The sequence below is a fragment of the Melospiza georgiana genome, chromosome 2 (assembly GCF_028018845.1).
Source record: "Melospiza georgiana isolate bMelGeo1 chromosome 2, bMelGeo1.pri, whole genome shotgun sequence".
NCBI lineage: Eukaryota > Metazoa > Chordata > Aves > Passeriformes > Passerellidae > Melospiza > Melospiza georgiana.
In genome coordinates, this window is record NC_080431.1 from 67,921,558 (window position 1) to 67,939,294 (window position 17,737).

Below are 17,737 nucleotides of genomic sequence, written 5' to 3' on the forward strand. Positions count from 1 at the left end.
TTTATATTTCTGGTAAATATGTAGGTGTTTACAGTCTCATAGCCTTGTTGGCATAGAATTTGAAAGGGCAAGTCATGAGCAGCAGTGAGTGGAATCTGCTCAGTGCTGCTTTCCTTTCAGGACCCTCCATTCAGGCCATCTGTGGCTCTTACCTCTCTTAGTCCAGAAGCAGTAGGAAGGGGGGAAGTCACTGTAAGGAAACATGTCTTTGGAGCACACTTGTAAAGATGTAAAGATGCAGGCCATGAATGCTGTGTGCATATGGGGAAGTGGAAATGAGAAAGCAAGGCAGTGGCAATAAAAAGGCATGACAACCACCTGACTAAGCATGCAACATCAGGGGAAAACCAAAACAAGTACGGAGATGAACAGTACTGGAGATGAACTTCTCTCTCCTCTGAGAAAAGGCAGGTTTGGGAGAAATTTGGTAGCATGTAAAACAGAAACTCATTAGTCACTGAAGCATTTCACATTATTTTAATGTCATGTCATTACAGAACTGGATAGCACCTCTTAAATAATTCTTTTAACATTGGTTCCTCTGATAGATTTTGTGAAAACATCTTCAGCTCCTGGTACTTGCTGGCCAAACAGTTCTTTCCCATGCAACATCAAGAGAGTGAAACACTGCTGTACAAGAAATATTCCTGTACTCAACAAGTGTACTTGAAAGTGCATCATTCTGTTGAGCCTCCTAAATGTGTATGGAGGTGCCCACAATAACACCTGAGTTTTAAAATGCCACTAATTATCATATTGCCACAATTCTTTTGAATACCAAAAAAAGAAAGATTTCCTTCTGTTTATTCTTAAAGGAATAAAAAAGCAGAGTCCCAAAGCAGTCTATAAGCCAGTAGTGTTTTGACAAGAATAACGTAGAAAGTACACACCACATTGAATAAGGTTTGTGTGAAGCTGCTGCTTCTATAAACTTGCCTTATATGATTTAATAAAACTAAAATAATTTCCAACAGTTATGTTTATCTCCCTGAGAAGCTGTCCTTTTCAGTCGGAAGACGTTTGGGAAGTAAAACAACAAAAGCAACTATTTTGTGGTCATCACAGTTTTGGTTGGTTTTTTTTTTGGTTTTTTTTTTTTTTTTTTGAAAGAAAGCTGTTTCCTTTCAAAAAAGCATGTTACACCTGCAGGGCATAACCAAGGATTTAGCAGCACACTTTATTTATCCAAAAATATACTGATTCTGCTTAAAGTCAGGAGGACTACTCCTGCACCAATTTATTCTCTGTATCTTTCAGCTCAAATTTCTTTCTTCAGATTTCTATATAATGAAAAGTATACTAAAGGTTGCATTGGTTTTTTGGGGTGTTTCTTCCCCACATTAGTAGCTGTCTTATTGAGCTGAGTTGGTTCTGACACAAAACCAGCGTTTCACGTAAAATGCCAGCAATTAGCTGGTGACAGCTTCTTGGTGAGAACTAACCTGGGCTGAATTGCAACCTGCTACATGCAGGCTGGCCAGCCAGTCCTTTTAAAATGTCCTCTCATTTCCCTGACAAATAAATGAAAATTTAGAAGCAATGAATACCCCACTTTTCAAATCTTTTGCCGAAAAGACATTGTGATTCTTGGTATAAAGGATGCTTTGACGTCCTGTAACGGCACATAAAGAACTTTACAATGCTTTGGTTTTCTTGCTGCTGAAAAACGGATCTTGTATCAGGAGGGGTTTTGGAACAGAGCCTAATCACGAAAAAGTACATTGAACGTCTGAAGGGGACAGTAAAAAACAGACAAAAGGGAGCCGTCGCTGCAAATAAGTAAAGCTTGTCTTTTTGCTAACCAGAGGCTTGTGCCCTCTGCTCAGGGCAGAGCCGCACTTCTCGGGATGGTGGAGCGAGAGGACGGAGCAGCGGCACAAGAGGTGTGGGGAAAGGAATGAGAAGACAGGGAGATGATCAGGAGAAGCCAAAAAGCGCTGACCTAAGGCACAGGGCGCCGGATGCGATGGGAAAGGGATGCGGGCACGGCGAGCGATGGGAGGGGGACAGGCGGAGCGGAGGAGGAGCCGATGGCAGTGCCGCCGGAGGAGCAGCGTTTCCCAGGGGCGGCGCGGAGCGCTGGGAGCGCAGACCCTCGGTAAGGGACGGGGCTGGAGGCGACGAGGGGCGGGGAGGGAGGGACGGGCGAGGGGCGTGGAGCCCGCGGCCAGCCCGCCCGGGCGGTGGGAAACACGCGGGGGACGAGTCAGCCTGTCCGCCGCCGCCGGAGCCTGGCAGGCGCCCTCCTTTCCTGCGCGCCTCCCGCACACGCTCCCATCGTTTCCCCTCTCCAGGCTGCACCGCTCCGGGCTCCGAGCCACCCCCGTCCCGGCGGCGGGGGCCGGGGCAGAGCCGTCCCCCCGAGGGCAGCGCCATGTGAGCGGGAGCCGCGCCACCGCCGCACGTCCAGGATGTAAGGAGCCGTCCGCTGCTCGCACCCCGCCGCTGCCCGGCTGCCCGCGCTCTGTCGCTGCCGGACACTCGCCGGCGTCCATCGCTGCCCCGGGCCAGCATGACCGAGGTGAAAGCCAAGGAGCCCAGAGCGCCTCCGCCCGCCACAGACGGGGCGGTCCTGCTGCAGGGTCAGCCTGGCCGTGATCCCTTCCGCGAGGAAGCGGAGTCCGTCGACATCTCCCTGGACGGACTGCTTTACCCCAAGAGCAGCGACGAGGAGGAGGACGAAGAGGAGGAGGAGGAAGGGGAGGAGGAGGAGGAAGAGGCGCAGCAGCAGCAGCATCTGGGGCGGGAAGACGGCCGGGACTCCCTCTGCTACCAGCCAGGGAGCGGCTCCCTCTCGGTCAAGGACTCCCTGGACACCGTCCTGGACACCTTCCTGGCGCCTGCGGCTCATGCCAGCTCCACCGTGGCCGCGGCGCCCTGGTCCTTCTTCGAGGCGGAGGAGGCGCCCGACGGCGCGATGAGCAGCGGCGCCTCGCAGAAGGCGGCCGAAGCCGCCCCGGGGGCGCCGGGCCCCTCGCAGCTCCCGCCGCGGCCCGCCGCGCTCTGGCCGCCCGGCGACGCCCTGGTTCCCGCCGCTAAGCCGCGGCCGGCGGGGCCGGGCTCCGGCGCGGAGTGTCCCGCTGCGGCGCCCAAGGGCGACGTTCCCGGTGTCGGGGCGCTGCCCGGCGGGTCCCGGGCGGGGGACCCGGGCCAGGAATACCTGCACGTGCCGCTGCTGCCGCTCAACTCGGCCTTCCTGGCGTCGCGCACGCGGCAGCTGCTGGACGGGGCGGAGTACGAGGGCGGCGCGGTGCCGCGCTGCTCGCCCCCCGCCCCGGAGCTGCCGGCCTACGGCTTCCCGCCGCCCGACGCCAAGGACGGGCCCTTCGCCTACGGCGACGTCCAGCCCGTCATGAAGATCAAGGAGGAGGGTCTCGGCCTCGCCGCCCGCTACCCGGGCGGCAGGACCACCCCCGCGGCGGGCTGCCACGACTACCCGCAGGCTCCGCGGGCCGGGCAGGAGCCCACGCTGGAGTGCGTCCTCTACAAGGCGGAGCCCACCCTGCTGGCCGGCGCCTACGGGCCCGCGGCGCCGCCCGACAGCCTGCCCTCCACCTCGGCCGCGCCGCCGGGGCTCTACCCGGCCCTGGGGCTGAACGGGCACCAGCCGCTGGGCTTCCCGGCCGCCGTGCTCAAGGAGGGCCTGCCCCAGCTCTGCCCGCCCTACCTCGGCTACGCGCGGTAAGGCGGCGGCGGCGGCGAGGCGCTCGCTGAGGGACGGGACCGGGGGGTCGCGCTGCGCGGCGGGAGAGCTCCGCGCCTCCTCACCCTCCTCCTTCTCTGGAGGGGCGGGCGGGCGTGCCGGGCGGCGGGCGCCTCGGGGGGATGTTAAGGGGATGCTGAGGGAAGGACAAAGTTTCTTTCGGCCAGGGCCTTTTTGGCCTTTCAGGTAGTGGCCGCAGCCCCGTTCGCGTTCCCCGCGCTGCCGAGCACGCCGCGGTGTCCCGGCTCCGCAGCTGGCGATCGCGGCTGTGGGCACGGCACGCCCCAGGGATGTTGGCTTGTTGTCGCAGCGGGACTTCAGGGCCACCCCATGGCCGAGCCGCTGCCCGGCCCCGGGACACAGCGGGCAGGTTTCTAGCTTGTCCTCACTTTGAGCGATACCGCGTTCATCAATACCTAAATATTTTCCAAAATAGTTCCCAATTTGAAAGAGAACCAAAAACAAAACAAACCCAAAGAAAGCAAAAAGCAAAACACAAAAACAACACCAAAACAAAAAAACAAACCCAAGAACCCAACACCACAAAAAGCATTTGATTTCACACGAAAAAGAAAAACTGAAACACTTGATTTGCTTGAATGAAATGGTGTACTATCCTGCTAAGATCTGTATAAGCTACAAATACCTACAAATGCAATGTTGCAGTTTCAATGGGTATCCTTTCTTTTAGCAAATGCAATGGTTTACCTGGATTATTCTGCCTTGGAGACAAATATCATTGATATCCCCATCAGACTTAGTTACTGCTGAGAATGCTGCAGCTGAATGGGGGGTGAAAAACTGATTATTAAAGATTTTTTTAGTTGAAATGAAGTTTCATGTTTCCCATGTGAAAGAGGCCTTTGAAATTCAATTGACATCTATGTGATTCTGTCTCTGTACAGGAGAAAAAATCATCAGTATGACTCCACTCACAAGAGTTGTTGATCTGAGGAAGATGAACATTTTAACAGTGTCCTAGATGGTACCTTTTTTGCTAAATGGTTTAAAAGATAACTTTCTGCTTTGTTTTTTGCAATGCTTTCCTGTGTTACCATAGTAGAGACAAACCATTAAGCAGAAAGGCAATCATACTTTAGTTTTTTCTGTATCGTGTCTACAAATTCTAAAATGAAGTTTTTAGTATAAAACTCCTTAATACAGGTAAGTAGTTTACTGCACAAAGCTAGATCTTTCATTTCTTTTTAATTCTTTTTCTTCTCAAGGCCAGATATGGAAACCAGCCAAAGTTCTCAGTTCAGTTTCGAATCACTACCCCAGAAGATTTGTCTCATCTGCGGTGATGAGGCTTCAGGTTGCCACTATGGAGTACTTACCTGTGGAAGTTGTAAAGTCTTCTTTAAAAGGGCAATGGAAGGTACTATGAGATGCCATTGTTCCTAATTGTCTGAAATATGTCTTCTAGACACCAGGGCATACTGTTTATTTATTGCTCATTTTTATAAATATTGTCACTGCAGTGAATTTTTTTGTTGTTTTATCAACAGTGGATATTGACAAAGTTCTTCCTTAGTTTGTTTTTTTTTTCTAGTATTATTTATTTTACTTTACTCTTTTGCTATTTATTATTTACAGTTTATCAGTTAATCTTTCCAGGTAGGCAGAGTTAAATAAAAATTTTGTGCATTATAGAACTTGTTTTAAAAAGTATAAATGGTGTTCAAAGGAAAATATTCTGAAGTCATGATAGGAAAATAAGAATTGTTTATGGCTTTGTTCTCTTTTTCAAAATGCAAAATTTTTCTTGCTTTCAAGTTGCAAAGTTTTGGCTTCCTGGTAGTTATGGAAGTATTTAAAATTTCACTGAGCCGATTCAAGTCATAATAAGAATAAATGTGTTTGACTTGTTCCAAATAGTTGTTAAATTGCAAAGTCAAACTGCAAGTTTTATGAAACAGTAGCAATATCTAGGTTTAATTTTTCATTTTGGATTCTTTTACATGCCTTGTCCACTGAGATTTTGAATACAAATACAAGCACAGAGTGTGTTTTATGGTTCAACACATAAAGCAGTAAAACAAATCCTTCTACTTTTTAGACTTTGTCTCCTGTTTTGATTTTTATCTGATCCTGCCAGAACTAGGGTATTCAAATTTCTGTTCCATGTATTTAACAAAACCATTGTTCTAATGGATAGGATTCCTTAAAATAAAACCCTGCATCCTGTATTTTCTTGTTGTGATACGTAGTTTTTTCTGCTTTAAAGAGTTTATCTCTTTCTAAATGAAAAAAGAAATTTTGGAAAGGTAAAAGCTTAGCATAATAATATAATTAGATTTTTTGTTTCACTGTGCTGTTACTTTCTACTTTAAGCATATGCTCATGTTCTTCCTCAGCATTAAATATTCTTCCTTAAAATTAAGTATTTGCAAAGTGGTCTTGGTGGTCTAAGTGAACTTTTGAGCCAGTGCCACGTTTCTCCAATGCATTCAATGGGTTTCATGAGAAAATTACTAGAAATATTTCTGTTAGGCTGCAAAGCTCTTAAGTCACTTGCAGGAATACATTTAAGTTTCACTGCACCTGCTGGTTGGTCTCCTGGTTTGCCTTTGCATTTTTTTGCTATACTTTTCTGAATCAGCCAAATATTTTTTTTAAAAAGTTAGGGAGCTGAAGTTTTAATACTAAGCATAGTGTTATTTATGAGTACTGTGTTTTAAAATAAATTTTATTTTTGCTTTTTACCTATAATGTTGTAATAAGTTCTTTGAATTTTATTCTGTCAATTTTAGATTTCATCTCTTTTCTAATTCAGTACTCAGTTCTGTTTGCAGTAGATGAACCTGCTCAAAAACATAATATATTACATTATTGTTCAGCAGAATTATTTTAACAAAAAATGTTAAGAAGGAATAACTTGATACAAGGAGCATCTTAAAATTGTTTTCACAGACTGTTCAAAGTCTATATTGGCAGAGTCTTACCAGGTTAAGAATATAGAGTTATTTAGAGACAAATGAGAGGTCAATGCAGTTATGTGAACAAAAGTCTTAGGTTTTACATAGCACCTTCATAACTTTAATTTTTAAATGAATCCACAGACTGGGAGTCTGTTGAGGAAGGGTGTTTGGGTTTTCTAGAAAGGATTTTCAAAGAATGTTCAAGAATGTGCATCAGAAACCTGACTGTAATCAGAAAAGATACATGTTATTGAGTTTGATGGGAAGCAATGTCAGACAATGAGCAGTGTAGGCATTGGCAAAATGAACAAATACAGTTGTACCTGTTTTTGTGTAGAAAGTGCAAGACTACAGGGGGCTCCTTAGACATGGATTGATGGACTTCTTATTTTCATTGCAGTATGCTATATAATTATCAGCACTAAACCAATCCTATTTATTGACAGATATTTGATTTTCTATGGACTTTAAATACTTTAAAAAAAAATTAATATTGGAAATAATGGTGGAAAATTGCTCCTCTGTAAAAAGACACAAAGTATTTGTATTTTAAATGAAGTAGAAAATAGTATTTAAAATTCTTACTGGCAATCATATGAATTTGAAACATATTTCTTCCATGAAATGTCCCCCTGCCCATAATTTCTCTGAGCATAAATGCATTACTTATTTGTTAAAATTTTTAGTGCTACTACAGACGTGAGATTTTTAATAATAAGTCATGAAAATAAAGTGTTAAATTTTGTGAGTAAAAATTCCTGGTCAAAACTCTACTTTTCATGTAATTTCCATACAGTACTGATCTTTATGAGAAATTAAAGCCTGATTGGAAATAGCTGGCTTTTGCTATTTCATGGATTTTCTCTATCTTGAGAGATTTTTTTGTATGTTATGAGGTTTTGTGCATAGGTAAAAAAGTATTTAATATAGTAGCTTCACATTTGTTGGAAAAAGCTTATTTTCTATTTTAATTATTTATGTAATATGAGACACATTTGCTGTTTCAAATCAAACAGCCTATTTTTTTTTTGTAATTTTTTTACAGAAACTGTTCTATTTATACACCATTTATTTTACCTTCCCTGGTGTGAGGACAATACTTTATTGGTTAAATACATCCATTTGAATAAAATGAACTGCTCTGTTACTCAGAAAACTCTTTTTTTTTCCATATCTAGTTTTTTGAAATAAAACCAGATTATTTAAATTATTATGACTTAACCATGATTTAAAGCTGTATTTACTAATAATGATTTAGCAACACATTGGAATGTAACTAATACGTGCACATACAACTTAATGAGGGGTCAGAGTTATGTGAGAATCACAAAGATTGCTTAGAATGTTTCTTGGCACTGAATTCTAAAATATGGATGCATTTTAGGTACTTTCTGTATTTTGGGTTCCTGGTTCCCCATATGTTCCCCAAAAGGCTGGAGTTAATGTAATAAACATATATTTCTTAAGGCAAAATCTTGAAGCAGGTTAAACAAAGATGCAAGTCCTTTCTTTGGGAACCTGTAGTATAGCAGATATGTAAAAAAGTTAGTACTGCAATTGAAGAGGAGAAAGGGGACAAAGATACTGGGTTGGTTTTACTTCGGAAACACTTATCTGCATTTAGAGGTTGTACATTTTCTACTGGACTCCTGCAAATAACTATTAGTCTGTAGATTCACTTAATGTACAAAGAAATGACAAGGCTTTTAAAAATACTTTAAAGATCTCCTTTGAGTACAATGAAAACAAAGAAAGTTACTGCTATTCATACTCAGTAAAGAAATTTGAAGAGATGAAATTGAATTTATTGTGCTGATGGGGTAGTGCTGTTCCTGTCAGTGGGATGAGTGTGATGAGGATTTTGGAGATAAAAATAAAAAAAAATCAGAAATAATATTCAAAATGCTTTCAAATATGTAGAATTACTGTATTTGTATGATAATTTGCTCTTGATAACCAGGTGTTACTTAACTGCTACCAATATATCTCATTCATGGTAATAAAAAGTAGAGGCAAATATTTCTAACAGGCATTAAGAGAATGAAGATTAAGAGACAAACTTTTACTTTTCGATGACTAAATTTCCAAACAGTCATTTGTGATGTCTTATAAAAATTCCATAATGTGAAATGATGCAGGGCAGCTATGATCAAAATGCTTGTGGAATACCACAATGAGATGTTTTTCCCTTGAGAGGAGCCCAGTGTTCAAAATTTTGGGATTCTGGAACTGTTGCTAACAGAGAGTTTCTTGGTAGCCTGCATTATTGCCTCCTTGTTGAAAGTGTCTCTTTTGCAGTAGTTTTACTAATGAAAATTTGGAATTACCTAAATCCTGCAAAAAAATTCAAGTGCTGTTTTTCCTATAATAAAACCTCTTCTTATTTTTCTTCTCTATTTATATTTGCACTTTGCTTATATTGTTGATATCTAAGGAAAAGTAGTTGCCCAAACCCAGAGTCTGAGACCAACATGAATACATGATATTGCAGCAGATCTGTCAGAAACTGACTCTTGGTTTGTTTAAATACCTGGGAATGTGTTACAAACTTGATCAAGTGATTGTAGAACATTTGTCTGGTTTTAATATGTGCTTTAAGGTCAGGGTAACTCTGACCTTAAACTGTTGCATCAATGGCATCAGGGAACAAACTCAAGCACATGTAGCAGATAACATTTAACTGACCACGTGTGAACTTTCCTTTTTCTGAGATCTGAATTTGGTAAACTGGCAGAAAGTAAAATTTCCATGAGAGTTTTCACTGTCTGTATATGGAGAGGTTCTGTGGAGTGTCTGATGATGAGCTATACCTACACAGTAAGAAGGTTGATCATGACTTCAACCAAACTTTCTGATAAAGTTTATCTGACCTTCTCAGTGTTATGATAACCAGTTTTGTGATGGCAGTGTGATTCACTATATTCATAGTGCAACACTGTGCATAAAGAAAAGTGTTTGTCTAAACAGTTATGCTTTTCCATAGCTAAAGAATCTAAAATGGTACAGCATGCCAAGTATTAAAAAAATGCCAACCACTAGTAGAAAATCCTCTTTGAAAAGAGAGAAATAGTCGTGTAGACACCCCTGTAGCTGTAAACTTGATGGAGCAGGTGTTAAAAGTTCCTTTTTCTCACAGCCCTGAAGGGTTTTCTAATTCTTAATCTAACTTTCCAGTCTGGATCTTGGGATCAGAATTTGGTACAGCATATACCAGTATCACCTGATGGTGATAAGGTGTCCATGAAGTAGAAAACATGCAAACACACAAAGCATACACATGGCAAGTTGAGAAATAAAAATGCTTTTAACTCAGTATAACAGATTTGATGGTATTGTAGTATTCATGATGTACAAACTGGCAGTGTTTTGATAGATATCTATATTTTAGAATCTAATTAATCAAATAGAATCTAATTAATCTAAGATGTTTCAATCAAGATGCAGCGATATCTGGGTGTTTTGCACATTACTTTTTTCTTCCACCTTTATTTCTCAAATAGTGGATGACCCTGTCCCACTGGTTCATTTGTAGGACAAGGCAAGGAATTTAAGAGAATATGCATGAAAAAACTTATCATGGCAATGTGTTATGATAATTCCACTAAAATAAGAGTGATAGGATGACTGAAAGGGAAATATAGAGTCTTGTCTTGATAGAAGAATATAACAGGGGTCAAAAAGAGAACAACTGATACTTTAGTGCTGCATACCTCTGAAATAGTTGGTGTGTTTATAAAGTAGGTTTTGTGTTTAAATCCCATGTTTTGTATTTGTAAGAAACAAACCCCCAATTGACAAATATGCTGACACTTCCATCATTTTACATATTTATATCCCTGATGTAGTTAATTACTTAAAAACTATGACAAAGGAACAAATGTGACACAATGCCATAAAAATAACTGGAAATAGTGATTTGTAGATACTGCCATATTCTCCTGAAAGATTATTAGCTGTGGGAAGTTTTTACTGTTGTCAGTAAAACTTTATACATTTCAAGGTGTTGCTGTGGTAAACAGCCTAGGCAAACCAATTGTTTCATATTGAAAATCAATATTAAACAATATTCCTAATTTTACAGTTCATTATAGTTTCAATGAATTATGAGTTAATCGTGTTTCATTTTTTTTTCTTCTTGTTGGAAATGATGGAACAGACAGGGAAATGTAAAAAAGATTAAAACACAGGATTGTAGCTTTTGACTTTGTATGGAAGTGAAAGAATACAAGATAGTTACATTTAATTGTTCTTTTTTGTAGGTATCATTTAAAAATTATACTCTCTTTGGAGATTGCTCTTTGGAGAAGTGATTTTGGAAGGACAAACAATAGTATTGCAGGATTCACAGCAAAAGGCAGCAAGATTTTGAGATCCTCCTGTATAAGAGGAGGACAGAGTCAGTCAATGATGTTATAAACAATTATTTTTATTGCTTTGACTATGAAATATGTTATGAAGAAAGAAATTCTTCATTATTTCATTTAGATTCCAGGATGGAACATATTCACAAGTTCTTCTGTTTTCCACTCTTTGTCCCCTTTGGTCCACTAAATCCTTAATTCTTTGCTGAGGAGCAGACTTGCATCAATAGCAGGTCCTTCTTTACACCAATATAGGCTACAGAGTGGAAGCTGAAACACCTACTTAAGAACTGAAAGTGAGAATTTTACTTCAATGAGCCAAGAGGGAAATCAAATGTTTATCAAAAAATTATGCATGGTAAAGTCCATGATGGATGTGGGTTGTGGTTAAGTAGTTGGAGTCAGAAGTCTCACTTCAGAGACTTTTTCTATTTTTATAGAAAACACATAGAAATAAAATAATTTATAAATTAAAGCCCCAACAGCATTATCTGAAGTGTGTGGAATCTTGGAGACTAATAGCATGGGATGGCATACAAGGACAGGGGGACTGTGTAGTGTAGATTCCTAGTTCTTCACAACTTAAAAAAAAACACACGATGAGAGGTAAATTCAACCCACATTTGCTGTTTTGCACTTTGAAACAGTACAAATTATGTTATATTTTGATCCAGACTAAATTAAATATATTTTAACTTCCCATTTTACCAAGGATGAGCTAGGCCAGACTGCCTAGCCGTGGGAAACCATGTCTTGTCAGAGCATGTTCAGGGTAAGGATTACCCTGTATTTACTCTGACAAGTCAGGTTTTCCACAAGCTAGGGACTAGCCCGGTCTGTTGTCTTAGCTTCCAGAAGTCAGATTTTTACTCAAAAGCTACATCTGCATCATTATCTTTTGTTTAGGTGCACAGATGAACTTATTTTCCATTCTTTACATTTTAAACCCATGTTTTTTGTCTGCTCCCACAATTCTGTTGTGGCTGTTGTTTTGTTTTGTTTTGTTTTGGCTTTTTACCTATTGATTTAATTGGTACTTTTTCAAAAGTTTATAAGACGTAAAACATACTTTTAGAAAATTATTGAGCAAAACCTTGAGGTGAGCCTTCAGGAAGCAAAGTCGATGTTTGGCAGTAAAGCAGAGGGAGACATTTGGCAGTAAAATAATTTGCAAAGAGATGCAATAGATGTCTGCAAGCTTTAGACAGAAATCTAAAACTAGACTAAGTAAAACACCGTGATGTGTTCTGGAAAGGTTGGTGGTTTTATAAAAAAGCATTGGCAGTTAATAGAGATACAGGGAGGCAAAGTCACGTTTGGGAGAGAGAAAAAACAAGGTGAGATAAGAGTGCAGTTTGTAAAGACACTGTATGTACTACTTTCAGCACTGTATTAAAAACCTCCCAGTATGGCAATAGTCATTACAGGACTTAAAATTGTGTTTACCTGCTTACATTAGAACTTGCAGCTTTGCTAACAGTAATGGATTTTGATGGAAGTTTAAAAAAAATACTATTCTACAAGAATCAGGAACATTTAAGTGACAGATAAAATCATCTCTGTGTTTTCTTCATCAAGCTGGTCACAGGCCAATGCATTGAGAGTGACCCTCAATGTGCACTTTCAAAAAACAGTGCAAAGTAAACATGCAGAGGAAACTTAACATTAGGTGTTTTTGAAGGTGTGGCAATTGCCAGAAAGTTCCCAGGTTCATATTTTTGTGGGAAATGCTAATAGAAAGCTTTTCCTTCAAACTTGTGCACTAGTGACTGTAATACTATCTTGTTTTTTTTTTTTTCCTGAGTATTTTGTTTGCTTGTTTGTTTTGTTTTTTGTTTTCCTGGTTATAATGACAGTAGTCATAGACAAGATACTGGCTATCAAGCTACCAATTGTATGGTGATTTTATCTTGATGGAGGTTTTGGGTACTTCATTAGTACATGCATTTGGTATAACTGCAATGCTCAAGTATGGAAGACAATTAGTTCAAATCTAGATGATCCTGAAGATTGAACTTTTGCAAATACATTTTCAAATACATATTTTATCATTCCAGGAAAACCTTCCAAATATTGTGATCTAAATATTGTCCAGTAATTTTGAAATTAGGCAAATATCTGGCATGTGTTCATTTCTTACACAATCTCTCCTTCAGATGGCTGCTGTCCCTAAAATATTAATGTCAAGCAAGTAACAGTTTCTCAGAACCCAGCTTTGCACAATGGTAGAAGTGATTTCAAATGGGAACATTTATCTACTGAGATGAAATCCACACAAATCACTGCAATTAAAAACTGAATTCTTTACTGATGGAACTGAAAACTGCCAAACAACTGAAACTTATATGTTTTCCAAATAAGTTGTAGCTCAATCAGAAAGAGTGGAATACACTTCGGGACAGAAGGTGTCAGGGAGAGGTGGGGTAGAGATGAGTGGAATGGAAAACTCACATGAAGGTGTAAGTCAGGTACAGGATATGACTGGTTTCCTAAAAGTCCTGAAAACAAGGAAGATGTTAACAGTAAGCATCAAGAGGTGCCTGAATTTTTGTCACCGTAATCCCCTGAGAGAGTTGGGTTAGCAGCGTTTTGACTTTTAAGCAAATTTTACTGTGCCTAAATTCTAGTAACTGATTTCATTTCTGGCCTGGTATACACTGGGCAGAGACACTGTTTAATCCTGTCTAATCTGAAACTTCAGAACATATGAACATGGAACTGTACTTTTAATAACTGTGATTCAATTATGATTTGTTTTGTAAATGTGAAAAATGTTGTTCAGCCTTAGTTTTATAGTAAGAAGGACAAGGTTTGTATGGAGTCAGACCATCTTGTGAAGAATTAACAAATTCCCTAGAAAAGAGGTCCAGAAGAAATCTCTTTTCAGGGGACCAAAGAAAACCCCCAAAACAAGAAAAGGACAAAGAAAAACTTTAACTATGCTTAAGCATTCCCTTGTAAATTAGCTGTGCAAGCACTAGAGTGCCATGGAGGTGAGATAATACTCATGGATTTTAATTAAACTAATGGAGTTTTAAAATTGTTGTTGCTTATCAAAAGACTGAATGCTTTTTGTAGCTTATAAAGTAAAAGAAATACAAGGAAAAACTGCAAGTAATCCCAAGTAAGTGTTCTGCTTACTGGTCTGCTGCCAATAGCAAGATGGATTTTTATTCATTTGTCTGCTTTTGGTAATGTTTCCTGTAAGGAGGAGTCCAGAATTAGAATTAATGAGACAAAGTAGATGAGAATTTCTTCTGATTAAAACATTACTAAGCCACAGAGTTACAATCCCCTTCTATTTGTCCTTTTTGGCTGTGTTGGCTGCACCTGGTCAGCTGGTATTTCAGCAAGTTTATTACATGACTGCTTGCCCATCAGAGGTATTTGCTTTGCTTAAAAGGCTTTTTTTTTTTACACTACCCCAGCTTCTTCATTCTGTTTGCTGTCAGAAACTCCACATCAATCCAAGCAAAATGCACTAAAGTTCTTTAAAAATAGGATTGATAACTTCACAGAAAAATAAGTTTTAAAGAAACAATTGGTCTCTCTTTGTGCTTGATTTACTTAAGAAATACTGTTAGTACAATAATTTAAGCAGTTCATGCTGACTGCTAATTATTTTGGAATTTCATAGATGAGGAGTTTTGCCCTTAAACAGACCAAATAAAGCATTATATTCAAATAGTAACATGATTGGTCAACGGTTAGCATAAAATGAAGGAGTTCTTTAATGGTTCAAGTACATGTTTTTGAATCTTCAGCTATTTTTGCAACATTTATACACAGAAATAATTTTTTCATCTTAGAAAGCATGTTGTTCACACAGTTTTTCTCTTTCCTGCAGGGCAGCACAACTATTTGTGTGCTGGAAGAAATGACTGCATAGTCGATAAAATCCGTAGGAAGAACTGCCCAGCATGTCGCTTGAGGAAGTGCTGTCAGGCTGGTATGGTCCTGGGAGGTGAGCTGTTTTTCAAGTGGATTTATAAAAATAGGCAGTCAAGTACCCTACCTTCAGTCTGTTGAGGTTAAACAGCAGTACTTTGATACTGTGAAAGAAAAACCACATTCAAATATTATTTTTGGAAGAATTACCTAATGCTTTATACTTAGAATTTTTCTTTAGTGAATCTGGAAACCCTGACAAAACACTTTTCTGTACTGTGTATCCTTACATTCATTTTCTTGAAGGAAAAGGAATTATGTCTTAGGTATATTTGTTAATAATTTTGGATCAGGTAGTTTGGTATAGGTAAAAAATATGTAGATTGAAATTGACACTAGAATCAGGAATCAGTACTGTGCTCTTCTAATTTGTGTTATACTCTTCATCATTGCTTTGAGTACATGTCAACAGAATTGTATCCTTCTGTTCCACCAGAGAGAGACAGGCAGCAGTTGCACCAATACTGCAGGCTTTGCATATTAGGTGCTGGGAAATCCCATCTTTGTATTAGTTCTTTCTGTAACAGATTTGGGTTTGTTTTTTTTTTTTGATGTATCATTAAATGAAATTGAGCACTGTGCCTTTGAAAACCTACAGGGAGAAAATGGTGTATGATTAGGTAGTCACATGGCAAGTTTTGATGTACTTACAGGCAGGAATGATGCTTATTTTTGCTGGTTTTTTTCTCCCCTATTTTGTATCAGCACAAAGCTTGGAAATATGCTGAGATTATTATATTATTAGCTGAAATAGGCTAAGACCATAAGAAAACGGACATATTAAAGTGATAGAAAGAATATGTTCCTAAAGGGAGTTAAAAAAAAAAAGAGGGGGAAGGACAAAAACCTGCTTTATTTCAAATTTAATCTGTTTTAGCCCATCAAAGCCCTCTGTCTGTCTCTCTCCCCTGCTCAACCTACATTCCCTCCCCCACATTTAAGTATTGTTTTTTATCCCTGAAGGAAGAGCTGGCGCTATATCCTGTACATCATTTCATTATCTTGCTGATCAGCATTCCTTGATAATGTCAAACATGCATATAGTTTTCAGACTGATTGTTTGCACAGCTCTGTGTTTCCAGCTCCTGTAAGCTGAATGCCAGCCCCATGGAGCTGGGGTATTCTGCACACACAGCCCTTGTGTCGTTCTCACACAGTCAGTCAGTGCCACCTCTCAGTTAAAAAAAATAAATGGAGCTGACAAGCACACTGGGCTGAGGGGAGGGGGACAAAAGGAGAACATCTCCTTTGGATCCTTGGATCTCAGATTGAAGTAGTGTTTTAAAAGTAGAGTGGCAGTGCAGTAGGGAAACATTATTAATACAAAGGCGGAGCCTAAAACCTTGTTTGCCCAACTTTGGAAGAGGAGAAGGCGAGGGAGGCAGAGGTCCTATGTAGGCTGTGGAAAATGCAGAGTAAGAATGAAGACTCAGGAAGAGGAGTTGGCAGATGTAGTGCCTGCCTTTTAAAATTTGGGAGAACATGCAAGATTTGATCAATTTGACCTCTAAAATATATACCTGCCTAAGGCAGGTGTCTTAGACTAGATGATCTTCAGATGCCTTCCAATCCAAGCCATTTTATGATTCTAATGGGTGTAAATTAATAGAGATAAAAATTCATTCCTGACTGTGAATTTTGCACAGCTAGGAGTTTGATGATGATCTAACCTAAATTTTGATTTATGATACCCTGGATAACACCAATAACTAAACTCTGTGTGTTTCAACATCACAGGTAGCAGTTTCAACAAGCAGAAGAGTGTGAGATGGCTCACTATTATTGTCTAGTCCTTTTGCTTCAGCATTGTTCTGCATAGTAATAGGAAAAGTCACCAGCAGGCTTGACTTCATTCTGCACTTTGTGTGCAGTTATAGATGCTGGTTTCCCTAGTGTTTTTTAATATATGCATTTTTCTCTGGGTGTAGGTGCTAGGAACAGAAAAAGTTGGACACTTTTGCCAGCAATATTGATCAGATGGTATGTCCTCATTAGTGTGTTCTCATAGTAAGATGCTCCATCCTCCTACAAAACCTGAGGATAAAGATGCTCTGACTTTTATTTCATTGCTGTAACGTATGAAGAGAGTAAAATCTTCATCTTTCTCATCACCTTTTCGGATCACTTTTTTTTTCTCAGCTATGACAAAGCGAGTGTAAATATTTGCTTTGTATTTAATACTAGATTTTTGTACCTGGCCAGTTTGTTGTGTTGCTTAGTCTTCTCCTAAGTATACCTAATCAAAGCTGTCTCCCATTTTTTGAGAAGCCTGTGCAGTCTAGTTTCACTGGTTCTTAGAGAGACATTGCATTTCAGCAGATCTCTGCCCTGATATCTCCACCTACACCATCTTCTGGAAAGGACTAATCTGGCAGCAAATAGAAAGCAAAAGAGAATAGTTGGACAATGGAAAAAAGGAAATACTGAGTGGAGCTGTGACTGTGGCACCTCTATTTTTTTGTCAGGTGCTCTTAGTGATGTCAACAGTTCTGGGGAAATTAGGAAGCTAATTGTTCTATGCAGGCTGAAATGGAGTGCTTAGTACTGAAAGGAAGAAGAAAAGACAAATGTAGACCAAAAATGAGGAAAACTGGAGTGAAATGATACTACTTGTAAATGAGGGTTTAAAATTCAAACTGCAAACAAAATCTCAAGATAGACTGTTGGCCATAATACTCTTTCTATGGTTATATTGTCGCCCCTCTTCTTTTGCTTGTCTGCCATTTTTACAATTCCTTTGTTGTATCACATGAGCAAAATTTCCTACCCATGACTTGATGTGCTGATCAACACAATATGATTCA

The 17,737-nt window shown here is 40.1% G+C and overlaps 1 protein-coding gene across 1 annotated transcript in view; it reads left to right on the plus strand.

Annotated features, from left to right (window-relative positions):
* The first annotated feature begins 2,512 nt into the window (after nucleotides 1-2,512).
* Nucleotides 2,513-17,737, plus strand: part of PGR (progesterone receptor) — a 30,076-nt gene continuing 14,851 nt past the window's right edge. The window contains exons 1-3 of the mRNA XM_058018487.1: nucleotides 2,513-3,681; nucleotides 4,930-5,081; nucleotides 14,833-14,949. Of these exons, the coding sequence (XP_057874470.1) occupies nucleotides 2,513-3,681; nucleotides 4,930-5,081; nucleotides 14,833-14,949 (1,438 nt within the window). The remainder of the gene's footprint in view (nucleotides 3,682-4,929; nucleotides 5,082-14,832; nucleotides 14,950-17,737) is intronic.